Genomic DNA, 18060 nt, shown 5'->3' with positions numbered 1-18060 from the left:
GCAGTTTACAAATTAAATGAATCCATCACTTTACTAAAAAACATGCAGTTAGATGGTTATTATGTTCGGCTTTCAAACTGGCACCTGGAGAGTTTTGAGATCGGGTCACAGACTTTGATGTTCCTTTAGTCATTCCTGAGCAGCTTTTGTGAGACCAAACACGTAGGTGTCAAAGTAACACCCACGTCAATATCAAAAACGCTGCACTGTAAAATGATTAGAAGTGTTACTCAGTTTCTCAAAACACACTTAGCTGCACATAGGTGTTCATGGAAAAATGTTTTAGAAACTCATACGTTAAACTTATCAGACCTGCGACCAAAGGGGTGTGTGAATGTTACTGTTTCTGAAGGGAAACTCAGAAAGTAAATGTGGTGATTGCTACAAGAAACTGTCTGAGCTTGAATATTAACTGGCACTCTGTAATCTGCCTCACTTTTCATTTTAAGAAAAGAGAAGGGTGGCTACAAAGGCTTTGTTGTTTTCAAAAAGTGCATTACACTCTCTGCCTTTAAAATCAGTGTTAAGGAAGGTTAGAGTTTATTTATGTTTGATAACTTCAGTATTTAATGCTTGAAATTTACCTTGTTCATCGCCATTTCTCTTTGTTTTCGAACAGGTCAAATTTATATCATTTTGTACAGCCAGCTTTGGTAGTTTTGCTTATGCTGAATATACTTAATGTGAGCTACAGCCCTAAAAACAACTTGATGTAATGAATCGTAATGAAAAACGTAAATGCAAGAGAGTGAAGTGGAAAAAAAAATACAGACGATCCTGACAATTAAAATAAATGGCATAAAACACCAGAAAAATCAGAAAAGAAATGGCAATTTAGTTTAAAAACACAAACGTCGCTTTGATTTTAATCATTTTATTGGCATAAAAGCACGAGAGAATCACGAAAGAGATAGCAGTTTCATTTAAAATCAAAAAGTTTAAAACAATTGTGCTGCATTTTAAACACTGTATCATCGGAAAGTCGGTCTCACGTTTTGAGAAACGTATATATCTCCAAATAAACCGCAGCCCAGGGCATCAGGATCATCAGGAAGGACGTGATAAGCATCTGTTTATGCTTTCTGAGAATGCCACCGCATCTCCTTCAGTCCGTGCATGGGGCCAGACGGTCCCACGCCCACCAGCTGAACTTTTTCCAGGATCACGCAGGTGACCCGGTGATGTCCAGAGGAGCAGCTCTCTGAGCCAATCGCGTATGTAGCAGCGGTTCGGTTCCTGATAACTGCGTGCCGATTGGCCAGAAAGGCTCGAATGATCCGCTCGAAGTTCGTGCTCCGGGTGGGGGTGAATGAGACGATGAGCGCAGCCTATGAGGGAAGGAAGCTGGAGGATGGATTTTATGATGCTCTCAGTTAGAAAATGAATTCGTGCTGAGCTGGAGCAAACTTATATAAACCGGTGTGGTGATGAGACTAAAACACAGAGGGACTTAAATCATCCAAATCTGATTAATAGCTACAGTAAGTTTTACACAGTTTCTCATTTTAATGTTATTACACGATAGCTGAAGAAAAAAAAAAAATCGAAAAAACATTCAGAATTGATTTGATGGGATATTTTTCATGCATTTGATGTAAGTCTGGCTTGAAGAGTTGCTTTAACAGGCTCAGCCATAAATTCATAACGATGTCAGTTCCCTTTTGTTGTTTTAATGAACTTGTCTCTCAGTGTGTTGCAGCATTTCTTTCAACAGACAATATATTAAGGTTGTTTTTTCCTCTCCAGGTGTGACAATCTGTGGTAAACTGGTCCTGAGCTTCAAGTGAGTCCAAGCAGCATCAGCAGGGACGATGGGAGGTGGAGGACAGCAGACGGAGCCTGCAGAGCCAGGCAGCGGGAAGGCTGCAGGTGTTTACACCTGGGAGGAGGTGCAGAAACACTGCAGCAGGAAGGACCAGTGGCTGGTGGTCAACCGAAAGGTCTACAACATCACCCAATGGGCCAAACGGCATCCAGGAGGGTCTCGGATCATCAGCCACTATGCCGGAGAGGACGCCACGGTAACATCTCTCTTAAAAAGCAAAACTTAAAAATAAAATCTTATTGCATGCAAATAAAGCTGAATATAATCAGATCTTTACTCACTTTTATCAATAGCTCAACAGCCTCAGATAAAGAATAATATGACATATTACAAGTTCATCATTCATTTTATTAGAAAAAGCTACATTTTTAGAACCTGTGTGCACTTCATGTTCATGTCACCTTTAGACACAGAAATGTACAGAAGTAGTCATCCTCTCTCTGACATTTTGTTATGAAGAAACTTTGGTACATTTTTTTTTTATAGTGTCTCTCTGAACTTTGAATCATTGCAGCTTTGTGCTTTCGATACTTTTCACAAAGCATGATCCAAATTCTGCCAAGTTTAATTGTCAAGCAAATATCTTTACATCTGATTCTAAAAGGCTTTGAAGAGTTTACGGTAAAATCACCGGCTGCAAAGTTTTCTCCAAGGATTGTGGCTGCAAAGCAAGCCCCCATCATCACCCACCCCTCCACTACCGTGCTTTACTATTTTTAATGAGTTTCTTGTACTGATAAACCATTTTTTTTTGTTTGTTTTCACTCAATTCTGTCTGGTTTATTGTGCCTCAAAATCTTAGTTTAGACCATATTTCTCCAAATATTTTTTTTTCATTTCTGGAAGACTTGATTTCTTGATTAAACTTCCAATTAATCTGGTTTTTATGTTTTCCCACCTATGCTAAACATTCATATTCACAGCTTCTAGATGCTCATCTGAAACCCCGGACATCTTTCATGAATGAGCTCATACCTGTCCTGAGACACTGATAAGATAATGACCCAGCTGGCTGCTGCACATCAGCTCATTCCTTTGAAAATGTCTCTATTATCCCACACATGGCTTCCGCACTTTGGCTTTGTTTTCTGTTAAATAAATAATGAGACGGCGTAATATGTCATGTCTTGTTTATCTAAGGTTTGGCTGACCTCATTAAGACTATTTAAACCTGTTTGGCTAAATTTCTCTTTGCCAAATCAGCAAAATTCACAATTCAATAATAGAAACAGCAAAACAAAAATCTGTATAACATTAAAAATTAAATATTAAAAATGTCTCCTTATATGTGCAACTATATTGTTATTCCAGTCCCTGCACGTCTTAGATACCTTAATAAATTAGATCATCCTTGAAAAGCTAAATTATATCATTCATTCAGTTTAAAAAGTGAAACTGATATTATATAGATTTATTATACACAATGATATGCATTTTTCCTTAAAATTTCTCTAAATTTAAATGATATGACTTACAACTAATGAAAACCTCCTAAAAAAAAAAAATACAGTTTATCAAAAGATTAGCCCAATACAAATATTTTTATTGCAAAATTGTCTTATCTTGCGTACACAATCGTACGGGAGACTGTTGACGCAACAGTTGTCCGACAGACAGTCGTGTGGCTTGTCCTCCCCATAAAATGTCATTGCCAAAGAAGTAGACTTTTTGTGCCGCATGAAAGCATATTGATCTAAAGTTCAGAGGAAGTAGAAAAGTACACAAACAATAAATAGTACAAGCAAAGCTCATTCAGAATTATAGGGTGGATTCACAAGGCATGAACTGTAACTGCACTCAATGCTACAGGAGCCACCATATCTCAGAAACCGGCTACAAATGTTGTATTTCTTGCATTAGGCCACTTCTAAGGCCACTCCTTGGCCCAATCACCGGAGACATGATTGGGCTGAGGAGAAAAAAGACAGGACTATTGTCCACAGAACTATTTTTAGATCAAAGTACATTCTGTTTTTATTTCACTTAGAAATCAAGGTCAAAGAGTCTGTAGGAGGAGTGGAGAAACACAGAATCCAAGCTGTTTGATCTCTAATATGAAGGTTTCAAGTCAGCTGTAACTTGAGGTGCCATGTCATCAGCTACTGTTTTTTTAAATCAAGTCCAAGGTCAGAGCAGTCGTCTACCAGAAAATTTTACAGCACTTTGTGCTTCATTGCGCTGACAAGCATTTCTGGTTTAATGACCGTGGAATCACATGCCTGATTGGCCAGCGAACTCTCCTGACTCTCCATACGGGATCTAAGGGATCTTTGCAAGAGGAAGACCATGACGATCCAACAGTGCAGATTTGCTGAGGGTCGTCTTTCACGACATGCGCTTCCTCAATGCCACAGTAGCTCCACACAGTGATCACCTCCGTGCCGCTCCACGCTGATGTAAGGAAGTAATTCTTTACTTCCTTCATAGGTTACTATAGTTTACGCTTAAGATGTATTCCTGAATGAATCAAGTTTGATCTTTGATCAGTGATGTCACGTGAACATTGGTGTGAACTTTAATAAACTCATCACCCCATGGCTAATATCTATAAATATGAGTCAGACCAGCTGCAGTTTGTTTATGCTCTTCTTTATTGCCTTTCTAGATAATAAGAAGGAAAACTTACTTAGATATGGATTGTCTCCTGAGGAACAATAATAAATAGATATTCTTGTTTTTTCATATTAATTATAGAAAGTAAAATCAACTCTACCAAAAACAGGTTTTCACACTCACTTGTTCCTGGCAACATTACAGAAACATACGATAAGCAATCTGCACTCTTTTGAATATGTCTAGAATTTTCTTATTTTTCCATTTTATTCATGTCCTTAATTAAATATTAATTCAATTCCTATTTGAGAGATATCTACATGTATTGTGTCTACAGAGTTGACTGATAACCATTCAGTTTGTGTGTTTCTTGTGATGCGAAAACACACAAACCAGAACTATTTTTGTGAAATCCTGCAGTCCAAATTCTTTGTTCATGACTCATTTCAGATGTGCTTTGTTAGTCCAATTAATAAACCTCAAGCATATTTATCTCAAATATGAACAAATGCTGTGGCTTCAAATAGCAAAACCTTAAAGAAAAAGAAATCAAGAAATGTTTCATACACCATAAATATAAACAAATAGCGTTATGTTTTGTGCAGTCCTTTAGTATATCAGTTTATTTTGGTCACTTTTGGAGGGGTAAATGTGTAAAAAACAATATGCATTTGCTTGCTCTACAGGAGGCTTTTACTGCCTTTCATCCAGATCTGAAGTTTGTGCAGAAGTTTCTGAAGCCTCTGCTGGTTGGAGAGCTGGCGGTAACAGAGCCAAGCCAGGATGGGGAAAAAAACGTCAGTCTTTACATTGAAACCTGATCTGAGTTTGCAGATCAATTGACATTTTTTGCTTTATTTCAACAGTTTTACATCTTAGTAAAGCCGTAAAAAAACAAACAAACTATTTCATTCTCTGTTTCCAGGCAGCCATCATAAAGGATTTTGAGTCTTTACGTGCCCAGGTGGAGAAGGAAGGACTTTTTAAAGCCAAACCTTTATTCTTCTGCCTCCATCTTGGTCACATCCTGCTGCTGGAGGCTCTGGCCTGGATGATGGTCTGGTACTGGGGGACGAGCTGGACTCTGACCTTACTGTGTGCTGTCATGTTAGCAACATCTCAAGTAATTTAAGCTCATAGACTATTTTTAATTTTTTGTTGTTTGGAAACTAAATCTCATGATGCTATTTTACCTTCTTCTGTGCAGTCACAGGCTGGATGGCTGCAGCATGACTTTGGTCACCTTTCTGTCTTCAAGAAGTCAAAGTGGAATCATTTGGTTCACAAGTTTGTCATTGGACACTTAAAGGTGACTGTGTAGGTTTCTGCCTTTTGAATAATTTCTGCATGGATGCTAACAGAGGGTTTTTATAGGGCGCTTCAGCCAGCTGGTGGAACCACCGACATTTCCAGCATCACGCCAAACCGAACATCATGAAGAAAGATCCCGACGTCAACATGCTGGCTGTCTTTGTACTGGGAAAGACTCAACCAGTGGAGGCAAGCAGCTGAAAGGAAAAATGTTTCACATGATGCAAACTGTCATGTAGCTGCTCACCCATCGCTGTCCTTCTCTCTGTCACAGTACGGCATTAAGAAGATCAAACACATGCCCTACAATCACCAGCACAAATACTTCTTTCTCGGTATGCTTGTTGGGAGTCATTAAAAGCTAATTAGAAAATTATAATAGCTTTCCAGGAATAATGAATATTTCTTTTGCAGTGGGACCTCCGCTGCTCATACCGATTTATTTTCACATGCAGATAATGAACACCATGATTACTCGTCGTGACTGGGTGGTAAGATTTCCAGACACAGTGCGATGCAGAATCATTACATAAGTCGGAATGGGATTTCAATTTAAGCCTATCTAAAACACATGTTTAGCCACCACACAAGATGAATGACAAATGATTCTTCACAATAAAAAAAGCTTTTTGATGATCTGAATCTTTTGTTTTGCAGGACTTGGCTTGGTCCTTGTCGTACTACTTTCGCTATTTCTACTGTTATTCCCCTCTGTACGGCTTTCTTGGCTCTTTTGCACTCATGATGTTTGTCAGGTAAGAGTTCTGAAGAAAACTGAAAAAATTTGGTAGGTGAGGTCTTTTTTTTACGTTTGTTTTCAGTTAATTGTAAATGGGACAACACCTGATTTTAATTTTCTTTGTTAAATTTATGCTAGTTCCACAACTGATGTTACTTCACTCTCAAAAGCATCATTCTATTCTAATTTGCTGTTGTAAAATAATTTCCCATTTTGGGCTTTTAACCCACATGAACACCATGTTTGCGTTTCATTGCTTGTTTTGCAGGTTTTTAGAGAGTCACTGGTTTGTGTGGGTAACTCAGATGAATCACATACCAATGGAGATTGAGTATGAGAAGAACCAGGACTGGCTGACCATGCAGGTGCCTGTTTTATTAAAAGTAAACCATATAACTGTCATAATAAAGATTTGTATTCTGCTGATGTTGCTTGTCTGCAGAACTCAACCTCCCCAAACAATTTGGCGCCTATAATCTGCTGAACTGCTACAAATGATGTGACTTTGTAAGACTAATTTACTGGGGGGAAAAAAAGTTGTATTCATTTTTTTTATTTACAAACAGAATAGTTTTGATGTTTCACTAAAACTTTGGGTAATATGGCGTATGTCGTAAATTGCCTTGAATGGGACTCTGTAGTTTTTTCTGCAGTTCTTCTGAAGCGTATGTCTGTTTTTAATGCAATCTTGGCAGCAGGTAATAAACCTAATCTCACCAGATTAAGATAGGAAACTATTGATAAAGTGTAGATATTGTGGGTTAATAAATGTGCCACGAGCCTGACCAAAAGGTTTCTTGTTCTCTGCTCATTAGTCCGTCTATTGCACCATGTAAGCTGAAGACACCCATCAATGCATGGTCGTTGACATGTAATCTGTGTACAAAGACTGTACACTCTAAATATTGACTTAGTTCAGGTTGATGTGTTTTACCATGCTTTGTTTTATTGTTAGCTTTAATACACTAATTAATCTCGCCTATAAACCACAGCTGCCCAAGCAGATGAACTAAGTCAAATGATGTATCAACATATCTAGAGTCTTGTCTCATATTATCTTTTTCAGTTACAAGCCACATGTAATATTGAGCAGTCCCTGTTCAACGACTGGTTTAGTGGACACCTCAACTTCCAAATTGAACACCAGTAAGTCAAGATGATTTTGCGCGTGAAATGAGTGTAAGATTTTTCAAACTCGCGCAGAAAAATGCTGAGACATCACAAATGAGGACTCATCTGTTATTTATTGTCTTTTTCTTCAGTCTGTTTCCCATGATGCCGCGCCACAACTACCACCTGGTGGTCCCGCGGGTCCGTGCAATGTGTGAGAAGCACGGGGTCCCGTATGAAATTAAGTCTTTGTGGCGAGGAATGGCTGATGTTGTCAGGTAATAATTACACATTTCCGCAAAATGTGTAAAAATAAAAAATGTCCTTAATAAACAAAAATATCATGAGAATAAATGCACAAATCCTTCTTTTTGTTACCTCTCATTATAGAAAACAGATGCTTGTCAGATCCAAAATGTTTTGGCAATTTACTAAAATTTTAGTTTTGTCTTCTTTTTTTTCTCCTTTTTTTTCTTAGCTCATTGAAATCTTCGGGGGAACTCTGGCTCGATGCGTATCTTCATAAGTGATGAAATGTTTCTAAATGAACTGAGATTGTTCTCTATCTGATCTGCGTGGCTGAAAATCAAGTTATACCTCTAACTTTGTTGGTGTTAAATTAGAACTTTAGAGGGTTGTTGTTGTTTTTTTTCCCTTTTTTAATAACAGAGTTGCTATGCTTACCGTGCATGAAGCATTTACTATATGTTTTTTTTTTTATTTGGAATGTGAACTGAACAATACAGTAAATTAATGTATTTTCTTGTTAAGAAAATCAATGAAAAATGAATCATTTTTAATACAGACAAACATAAAAGATTTTTTAAATCAAAAACATACAATATAAACTTTCTTCTGCCAGTCCTTCATCTGTAACTGTAATTGATCTTCAAATAAACAATGAAATGCTGACCTGCTCGTGTATCTCCTTTTTTATTTTGGCTGCTATACTAAACCATGCATCTTTTCTCTAAAGGATAGTTTAGTTGACAGGTGTGCTAGAAATCTGCTTTGTTGCACCAGCAACGGGTGCTTTCACAGAAAAGCATCAAATCATCTTTGAGCTGCTTTAAAATGATTTCACATGTGCAAAACTGCAGCTGCACCTGACAGCGTCTTTGAGTTAAGAGGCTGAATTACAGGAACAATTTGCTTTAACCGTTTCGATAAGAAACCAAAAAATTGCAGTCAGTCTGAATTTGCTTCTGTTGCAACAGAAGGTATTGCAGGAGTTACAACAAATTACATCTGAAAATAAATAATCTTTAAAGACATTTTACATATTTGAATATAAAATAAAAGATAAAAAATAAAAATAAAACATAATTGCCCAGTAATGGGCAATAAAGTGTATTTTACTGCTTGGTAATATTTCAGAAAAGTAAATGGTGGCAGAATTATTTAAAAACACACACAAAATCAACATTGACCTCACTCCTTGCACCCCAAACATAAAACCTTGCACATTTTATAAAGCTAACATGTTTTTCTCCTGAGAAATTCAAACAGCTGACACATCGCAAAATGAATTATCACTTAGACAACATCAATAAAAGTAACACTGATGAATATATTTGAAATATGTGGACTAGTTGTGGAAAGTTTGTTCTATATCAGGTGACCACGGTGACCATGGCATGACTGTGCACCAGCCTTATCTTTATTCCTTCAGGAAAGTTTTGCAAAGGATAAAGGTGTACATGAGTACAGAACATGATCTGACTGCATGATAAACTTGTGACCTATTAAAGAACTTTCTTAAGGTCCAGAATGACATGGCAGGGTGAGGTAATATTGCTCCTCATTAAATTTGTTTTGGACTTTGTGAAGCTTGCCAACTCGACCTGAGATGGTGCAAAACATCCTCAAAGCATAACTGATGCAACTGCTTGATAAACATAAATTCACATTTTCAGCCATCACAAAGTAGCACATAGAGTACAGTGGACGGAAGATAATGTACAATATGTTTTTTATCACCATCTATGCCGAGTCAACACTTTGCAGAACCAACTTTTACTGAAATGTTAGCATCATTTCCAGGGTTTTTTAAGCCGACCACAAACAGATTTTAAAAAAATCTATTTCTATTGTCTTTTTTGTTTCCTTTTTTAAACCCATTTCTGTTGTAAAGTTGTTGTAAAGTAAAAACCGACTGAATTCAAAGCATCGGTGAATGTCAATTTAGAAATCTTGTGACAGAGTCCACATAGAATATTTTCAATCCAAAGAGGCATTTTTGCTCTTTATCTTAATGAATTAAATTGTACTAAGAACATGATCTAGTTTTCAAGAGAACCTAACATATAAAGTCTTTGTGATTGTTGAATTAAGTAATAAATAATGTCTATTTAACAGATTTAGAGCAAATGAAAATGTCCTACTTTTACAAGAATACAAAAAGGACAATTTTATTAAGTGAAAGCTCTGTATTTACACAAAGTGAAGAAATAACATGCATTTTACAACTTAATGACAAAACAAAAAACCTAAAGAATTTTTTTTTCTATCACTACAGCATCATTCTATTATTCCATGCTATGTAAAAGAAGCATGAACCAACTGAAATAAAAAAGATACGACTATTTTTTTTTTACCTTAAAGTTTAATTATTTAATATTTACTTCTGCAAAGTACCTTTTTGTTATGTTCCCCTACAATTATCTAAAGTTTCTAGCTTCACAGTTCTTTGCCAAGACTCAACAGACCCTTTGTTTTGACTCTAAAATGCTTTAAATAAGTTTTAGACATTTTTCTTTCAGCCACATGATCATCAAAACTTGATGGCAAGTTTCCACGTGTTAAATTTATAATAATGAGTCCAGCAAAACGAGAAGCTGAAATGCTGCATATCAGTTTATTTCAGTGAGTTACACCCGGCAGTTGCTTCACTGCATTAGTTTATCTTCTTTCTGGGAAATGTCCAGCATCTCCAAAGTTACGTGAGACACACCTCCCCTGCTGATTATTTTCTCTTTGCGCTCTCAGACGACCCTGTATGTTTATTGCGCCCCTGATGTCCCGACCAAGCCATCCGAAATGGATGAAAGGTGCGCGCTGATTGGTCAGAAAACCTCGAATGATACGCTCGAAGTTCGCGCTGTGGAAGGAGGGTGACTAAACAGAGGGAACGAGCTGTTGGCTTTTATGGTCTTTCTTATTAAAAGTCGGTCTTTGCGAGGGGAGAAAATAACGTGAGCAGGTCTGTGGACGTGACTGAAGTCCGGGAAAAAAAAGCAACAGGAGTCGGGATTGTGTAAGTTTATTTATTTTTTCTCTAATATCGCTTAACTTAACAGCCAGACTATGTAAAAAAAAAAAAAGAAAGAAAAAAAGAAAAAGGTTGTATAGCATACCCATAAACCAAATATTTAGAATGTATTATGCATGTTTAAAAAGCACCCAAAACGGCATATTTTCTTCTCCTGCGTGTATGGTTTTACACAGATTTCTAGATGCATGCATGACTGTCTTTTAAAAACTCTGGTAATTATTAATTATGTCGCGCCGTTTTGTCTAACTTCATGTGTGAATGACTGGTTGTTTAGCGCTCAGCTGCAGGCTCCCGGATCCAGAGACAGCAGCAGCAGCAGAGAGGAGTATGGGAGTTGGAGGCCAGCAGACTGAGGCTGCAGGGGTTTTCTCCTGGGAGGAGGTCCAGAAGCACCGCAGCAGAAATGACCGGTGGTTGGTCATCAGTCGAAAGGTTTACAACATCACCCAGTGGGCCAAAAGGCACCCGGGAGGATCTCATGTCATCAGCCACTATGCCGGAGAGGATGCTACAGTAAACATGCCGCCTCTTTAGTCAGAATAAAACCAGGATGCATTCATAAACTAACAGTTAACATAAAAGCTTATTAAAAAATACTGACTGGTCTTTTGAAGCAGTTAGATATGCACTTTATTCAAACATTACATTGGAATTCAACAAGAATGAGAGAATATGAGTGGCTCATACAGTCTGATTGCATGGTATGACACAGTGGACACATTATTTTTTCTGTGCTTCCAAAGTTGAATAAGCTCTGCACTGGTGGTACACTTCAGGGGAATTCCTGTTATTTGCTGGATTTTATTTACATCCAGTTTCTTTGTGACACCTGAACCTGAAAAGCTGTTTTTTGAAATGCAATATTCTTAGCATTAATTTCTTCCCACTTCAGGCTATGGGATGCGAAAGGAAGGATGACTTGAGCATTAAATATTGCTAACAAAAGATGAAAATGAATCTATGACATCAGTTTGACTGACAGTGTGAATTAATCTGCAACTTATAATGGCAGTAAACAAGAGCAGTTTTTACATAGCAAGCTTTCTTAGATTATAAAGCTCAGAAATCATCATCTTCATCTGATCTTCCTGAATAGTTCAGGGGGATCAGATGACCCCTCTAAATTTTTTTTAAATTTTTTTTATTTTAATTTAAAAATAAAAGATTTTCTTCAGTTACATTTTTCAATTTCAAAAATTATAATTTTTGAAATTTAAATTTAATTAAATTTTTTTTATTTTAAATTAAATTAAAAATAACCATTTTGTGCTATTAAATTTTAAATTTTTAGGTTTTAAAAATAACCATCCGAAAAATAAAGGTTCAACACCCACCATTTGTAAATATTAGCATTTCTAACAAGCTAACATGCTGTTAAAGTGTCATTCAGTCATTTACATGATTAAGGACGATTTTCTTTGCTGAATTTTTAATTTAGCCCTGCATCTTATGATAAACAAAAAGTAAAAACAAAAACAACTATAACCTTTTCATAATTATACCTCATGGAGAAACGTTTTTAGCATCAATACCAGAAAGAACACCAAAGAAAAAACTGTGCCAGCGATGACCAATGAAGGCGTCATAATAAAGGACCAACAAAGGGCAAATAACTGATTAGTGGCAGATGTTGAATTAGTGAGGAGACACAGTGACCCCCTGGGTTTCAAAATTACAGACTGTGGTGAAGGCAAGTTGTCAGATTTTTTTGCGGAAATTTATTTATGCAAAGAGGCCAAAACTGTAGCTAAAAATGGCCCAATTTGCATAGATTGTGACAAGGTCGAAACTCCAGCTAGACTTGTGGCGGGTGGAACAACTTTATGAGGCTGAAAGGTTTTATTTAGCTTCTGGCCTTTTTGAAGGAAGTAAGTACAAATCAGTCAGGGACATCCTTCACTTACAATAGGTTCCCAAAAGGAGGACTTGAATGGTGTTGTTGAATTCTTCAATTAGTGATCATTTGACATTTTTCTTATGACAATTATATAAAAGCCGATATAATTTTCTTGTCACAGTTTGCCATGATAAAGCATTAAAGGTAAAGATTTTAGCACAATGATCTTTGTTTATCAGGTTGTGTCATTCATTTGTTTTTATATTTTCCGCACTATAAGGCGCACCGGATTATAAGGCGCACTGTCGGCTTTTGAGGAAATTGAAGGTTTTTAGGTGCGCCTTATAGTGCGGAAAATACGGTATATCATAAAAGCTGAAGGTGCAAAAGAGAAGCAGAAGTGAAAATCAGAATGTGGTGGTGTATGAAATAACACAAATTTGAGGAAAATATTTTTTATGTTACAGGGCATTTTCTTCTACTCCAAGCTGTACCAATAACATGATTTTTCTTTTATATTTTTCAGGAGGCTTTCACAGCTTTCCATCCTGATCAAACGTTTGTGCAGAAGTTTCTAAAGCCTCTACTGATTGGAGAGCTGGCAGCGACAGAGCCAAGCCAGGACGGAAACAAAAATGTACAAATAATTCAAGTCTCACAAGAATCTCAGATAACTCGCACAATATTTACTCATTCACAAATTAGTTTTTTTTTTTTTTTCATAACAGGCATTAACAAAACATTGTTACAGCTTCCCTTTTCTCTGCTTCCAGACAACCATCATAAAGGATTTTGAGTCTTTACGTGCCCAGGTGGAGAAGGAAGGACTTTTTAAAGCCAAACCTTTATTCTTCTGCCTCCATCTTGGTCACATCCTGCTGCTGGAGGCTCTGGCCTGGATGATGGTCTGGTACTGGGGGACGAGCTGGACTCTGACCTTACTGTGCGCTGTCATGTTGGCAACATCTCAAGTAAGTTCAACAAAGTTGCCCGTCACATGAATAAATCACCTTATATTATAGAAAATATTGCTTTTTTTTTTTTTTTTTTTTTGCCAGGCGCAGGCGGGATGGCTGCAGCATGACTTCGGTCACCTCTCTGTCTTCAAGAAGTCCAAGTGGAATCACCTGGTCCACAAGTTTGTTATTGGACATTTAAAGGTAACCTTTGCAGTTTTGACCTTTTAAGATTTTTGGTGATTTTTTTTCCTGTTTTTGAGAGTCCTGTGTTTTACAGGGAGCTGCAGCCAGCTGGTGGAATCACCTTCATTACAATCATCATGCCAAACCAAATGTCCTGAGCAAAGACCCTGACGTCAACATGTCGGGCATCTTTGTTCTTGGATCTGTTCAGCCTGTGGAGGCAAGCAACTGGAAGAAGATTTGTTTTAAGTGTTTTAAGAAACTTGTAGCAGCTCACAAACTGTTTTCTCCTCATTTGTTTCCTCTCACAGTACGGCATGAAGAAGATCAAACACATGCCCTACCATCACCAGCACCAGTACTTCTTTTTATGTACGTTTGTCAGAAGTCATGGAGCATGAGAGAAATGAGATGAACAATTTGTCATGACAAAAATAAATAATCATAATAATTTGCCTGTGTTTCAGTGGGGCCGCCTCTTCTCGTCCCAGTCGTCTTCAACCTGCAAAATCTAAACGTCATGATTTCTCGCCGAAACTGGGTGGTAAGATTTTGGACCGTATGCTTTGCAGTGCATGGAATTACTTACATTTCTAAAAAAAAAAAAGGCACAAATGGTAAAAGTTTATGTGAGCATATCACTTTAATGTATTTTATTGGCACAGGACAACATACAGTATTTTCAAGAGTATTTTTATTTTTTTTAATCAGGATTTGCAAACATGAAAACATGAGAAAAAAATGTTTTAAACAATGAAATTTTGTTTTTCCTTTTTTTTGGTCATTTAAAGGATCTGGCTTGGTATTTGTCCTTTTATATTCGATATTTCTCCTGTTATGTGCCCCTATATGGCGTTTTCGGCGCTGTGGCTCTTAACCTCTTTGTTAGGTAAGAATTTGAATTGTTAATTATTTAATCATTTGTTGCTTACTTGTTAATTTCATTCATTTGGCAAATGGTTAAAATTATTCCCAAATGTTTCCAAAGTTGTTTCTATGATTTGTGTCTAAAAAACAGTTAAAAATAATTTATATACTGTGATTAAATAGTACTTGTTATTAAATGTTTTTCTAATTGTTGTTAAGTTTTTTTTTCTGAGCTGGGAGTAATTTAGACTTTCACCAAATAGACCAATTCCTAATCATTATCTGAAACACAGTGTAGCTTATTTTTCTTAGCAGTGACATTCTTTTTTTTTTAATAATTAAGAAAAATAATAATGATGATAATGCTAATATTTAATTAACAATTTATGTAGACATTAAATATTGTTTTTATTTTACTCTGACCCTGGATGGATCAACCAGTTTTAACAGAACAAAAGGTCCTGACCTCTGAGTCACATCATGTTGATGTTTGTCAAATTCATATAACCTGTATGAATGTATATTAGACCATTACGTTAGGTTATCTGCTACCAGAATATGTACGTTATTATTAAAAGATATGTCTTAATAAAAAAAATGTCAAAAACTGCAAGTGTATGAAATGCAGAATCATTAGACGACATTTTTAAAATAGTTTATTTTGCAGGTTTTTGGAGAGTCACTGGTTTGTCTGGGTGACTCAGATGAACCATCTTCCAATGAATATAGATTATGAAAAGAACAGAGACTGGCTTACTATGCAGGTACGTTCTTTTAAAAAAAATTAAATTTATATTTATTAAATACATTTGTCCATAATATATAATTTTTAACAAGGAAATATTTAATCTTGCTTGTGAGAGGAGAGACAGATCAAAAGATTGACATTCTGATCTGTGTCCAATGCAGACAACTGACCTTAGCTAGTTTTTATTATCCCTTGTGCTGTATTACTTTGTCTACCGTACCTGACCCAAAATCCCCTTAAGCTGTCTCCTCACTCTTTAGCGCTGCTCACAGTAGAATCTGAAACTTTCTTCTAGTCACTCAAACTAGTTTCAACACAGATAAAGTTAACCTACCTACATACGTACATATTTTCCTACATTCTCAGTTTTAATTCAGCAGAGGTGTCCCTGTGACTCACTGATTTGGGTGGCCAGACCACAAATGCAGTTCACACTTTTTAGATGTCTACCTAACAATTGTCAAACATGTATTACTTTTCTTTTGCACTACTTTGTGCTCCATTATCACTTTTTTTGCCTTCTACCTCATCAACTAAGCAATTACAGCCACTGTGCTTTACAAATAGATTAAAAAAGCCAGAAAGTAAATTGTGTGATTCACAGAGAAAGTTCGAACAGACTGCTGAAATCGTGCATTAAATTAAAAACATTTTACTTAGAAAACTAATGTCTGTTAACCTGTAATTTAAAGCACTAAAGATTCAATTTCGTGCTGGCAAACTAAGCATAGTGTTTCATTTACCATCCAGACTGGCATTTAATGTCTATAAGCTCATTTCAGAGGTTTCTGTTCATCATGCTAATTGAGATTCATTTATTAAGAAACAAACTTTACATTAACTTATATTCCCACTGCAGCTACTCAAAAATTCTTGACTCGGGGAAACAATCAACTAAAATAACATTAATCATTCAGGATATTACGTTCTGCCAAACTTCTCAGCAACCCTTTTTTTGCTCTGTTAGTTGTGGAAATGCTCCACTGTGGTTCTAAGAAATGTCTCGACACACGTAAAGGAGTTTGCTGTGTGTTAGAATCAATGAGGGTACATTCGTTGATTTGAATCGCCTCATTTGTCTCATCAGAAAAGTGTTTCTTGTCATTTTGTACCTCTAAAGTGAGGAGCATCATTAACAAGCTAATGCTTCTGCACCGTTTTCTGTTTCAGCTACAAGCCACATGTAATATAGAGAAGTCCTTCTTCAACGACTGGTTCAGCGGACACCTCAACTTTCAGATCGAACACCAGTAAGTCGACAGCGGTTTACTGTCTTTTGCAAGACAAATATGGATACTAATAAGGTGGCCGTTTTCCTGTTAACTTGTTGTTTCCACTCAGATCAAAGACACTGACAGATATCTTAGTTGGCATTTAAAATGCTTCGCGTGACTTTAGCGATGTTAGCACTTTGAGTTCTCTATTGTTTCTGATTTAATATTGCCATTCTCCAGCGGGTGGGGGATGAAATTTGGTCCTAAACTATTAGAGATTTAAAGCTCTACTGTTAATCACGTCAGTTGGTTTGACTTTGATTCTTCTAATAATTGAATTACATTTTTTTTTTTAAGTCTGTTTCCGAGAATGCCGAGGCACAACTACCACCTGGTTGCTGCGAGGGTCCGTGCGCTGTGTGAGAAGCATGGGGTCTCTTACCAGATGAAAACGCTATGGCGAGGCATGACTGACGTCGTCAGGTAATAACTCAGACAGGATAGGCAGTTGAAGCAGAAAGTCACACTTATTGAAAATAGTCCTTCATTTGATTTAAAATGCATGAGCAGAGCAGTGACGGCAGAGGTAATCTGTCTTCTTCCAGTTCACAACAACACACTGCTCGCCTGCTCACCAGTTTCAAACTGATGTTTTCCCTTTTTTTTCTTTCCTTCTTGCTTTTTTTCAGTTCACTGAAAACTTCAGGTGATCTCTGGCTTGATGCCTATCTTCATAAATGAAGAGCTGCATATAAATCAAGTGATCTGCTTTTGCATCAAAAACATGTTGAGTGTTGAGAATGAAAAGAAAAACAACAGAAAATGTGACTTTTTTTCACCATTTTTGAAGATGGTGTTGTTAATGGACTGAAAAACTATTTAAAGCTTATAGGATTTTAAATGTAAAGCTTATAGGATCATCTTAAAATATCTTTAAAATTGAAGACAGTTTAATTATTTTTAATTAAGTTATCTTAATTTAAATAAGATAATTAATTCAATGTTTTTTTTGGTAAACATTTTCAGTCACACTGACTGCAATAAGACAGTTAATATGATGACTTTTTTTCCAATAGTAATAAGTAACATTGCTGATAGAATGATTGTCCTCTTATTGTAATCATTCAGTCATACAAAGGTTAAATATTATCAAATCTCATAACCTTCATTTTGCTTTCTTCGGTTTTAGACCTGCAACCTTTTAATTAATTTTGTTCTTTGTTGCATAATAAACAAGTTGTTGTCTCCTACAACATTTAGTGTTATTACTGGAGAGGCAAACATAAGAAATATTCTCTAAAAAATAACGATCAAATTTTTGTTATATTTTGTAAGTAACTCGGCATTGTAAACTTATTGACAGATGTGTTGTAATGTGCAGGAACTTACAGAAGGAATTCGTGACGAAAGTTATAAAGTGAAATAACAGTGAAAGGATTT

The 18060-nt window shown here is 36.4% G+C and overlaps 2 protein-coding genes across 2 annotated transcripts; both read left to right on the top strand.

Annotated features, from left to right (window-relative positions):
• Window positions 1-1261: 1261 nt before the first annotated feature.
• Window positions 1262-8444, top strand: LOC103466509 (fatty acid desaturase 2-like). Its single transcript, XM_008412125.2, has 13 exons — window positions 1262-1481; window positions 1747-2021; window positions 5065-5175; window positions 5304-5501; window positions 5586-5687; window positions 5753-5878; window positions 5964-6024; window positions 6104-6180; window positions 6347-6444; window positions 6697-6793; window positions 7495-7574; window positions 7691-7816; window positions 8017-8444. The coding sequence occupies exons 2-13, from the start codon at window positions 1812-1814 to the stop codon at window positions 8066-8068; spliced, it is 1338 nt and encodes a 445-aa protein (XP_008410347.1). The 5' UTR covers window positions 1262-1481; window positions 1747-1811; the 3' UTR covers window positions 8069-8444.
• Window positions 8445-10500: 2056 nt separating this feature from the next.
• LOC103466510 (fatty acid desaturase 2-like) lies at window positions 10501-17564 on the top strand. The gene is made up of 13 exons (XM_008412126.2): window positions 10501-10794; window positions 11087-11325; window positions 13176-13286; window positions 13423-13620; window positions 13708-13809; window positions 13886-14011; window positions 14103-14163; window positions 14259-14335; window positions 14583-14680; window positions 15326-15422; window positions 16577-16656; window positions 16978-17103; window positions 17310-17564. Exons 2-13 carry the CDS (start codon window positions 11140-11142, stop codon window positions 17359-17361), a joined length of 1314 nt encoding a protein of 437 aa, XP_008410348.1. The 5' UTR covers window positions 10501-10794; window positions 11087-11139; the 3' UTR covers window positions 17362-17564.
• The last annotated feature ends 496 nt before the right edge of the window (window positions 17565-18060 follow it).

The sequence above is a fragment of the Poecilia reticulata genome, linkage group LG6, assembly GCF_000633615.1.
Source record: "Poecilia reticulata strain Guanapo linkage group LG6, Guppy_female_1.0+MT, whole genome shotgun sequence".
Lineage (NCBI taxonomy): Eukaryota > Metazoa > Chordata > Actinopteri > Cyprinodontiformes > Poeciliidae > Poecilia > Poecilia reticulata.
The sequence above is the reverse complement of the archived record's forward strand: the minus strand, read 5'-3'. Positions and strand labels throughout refer to the sequence as shown.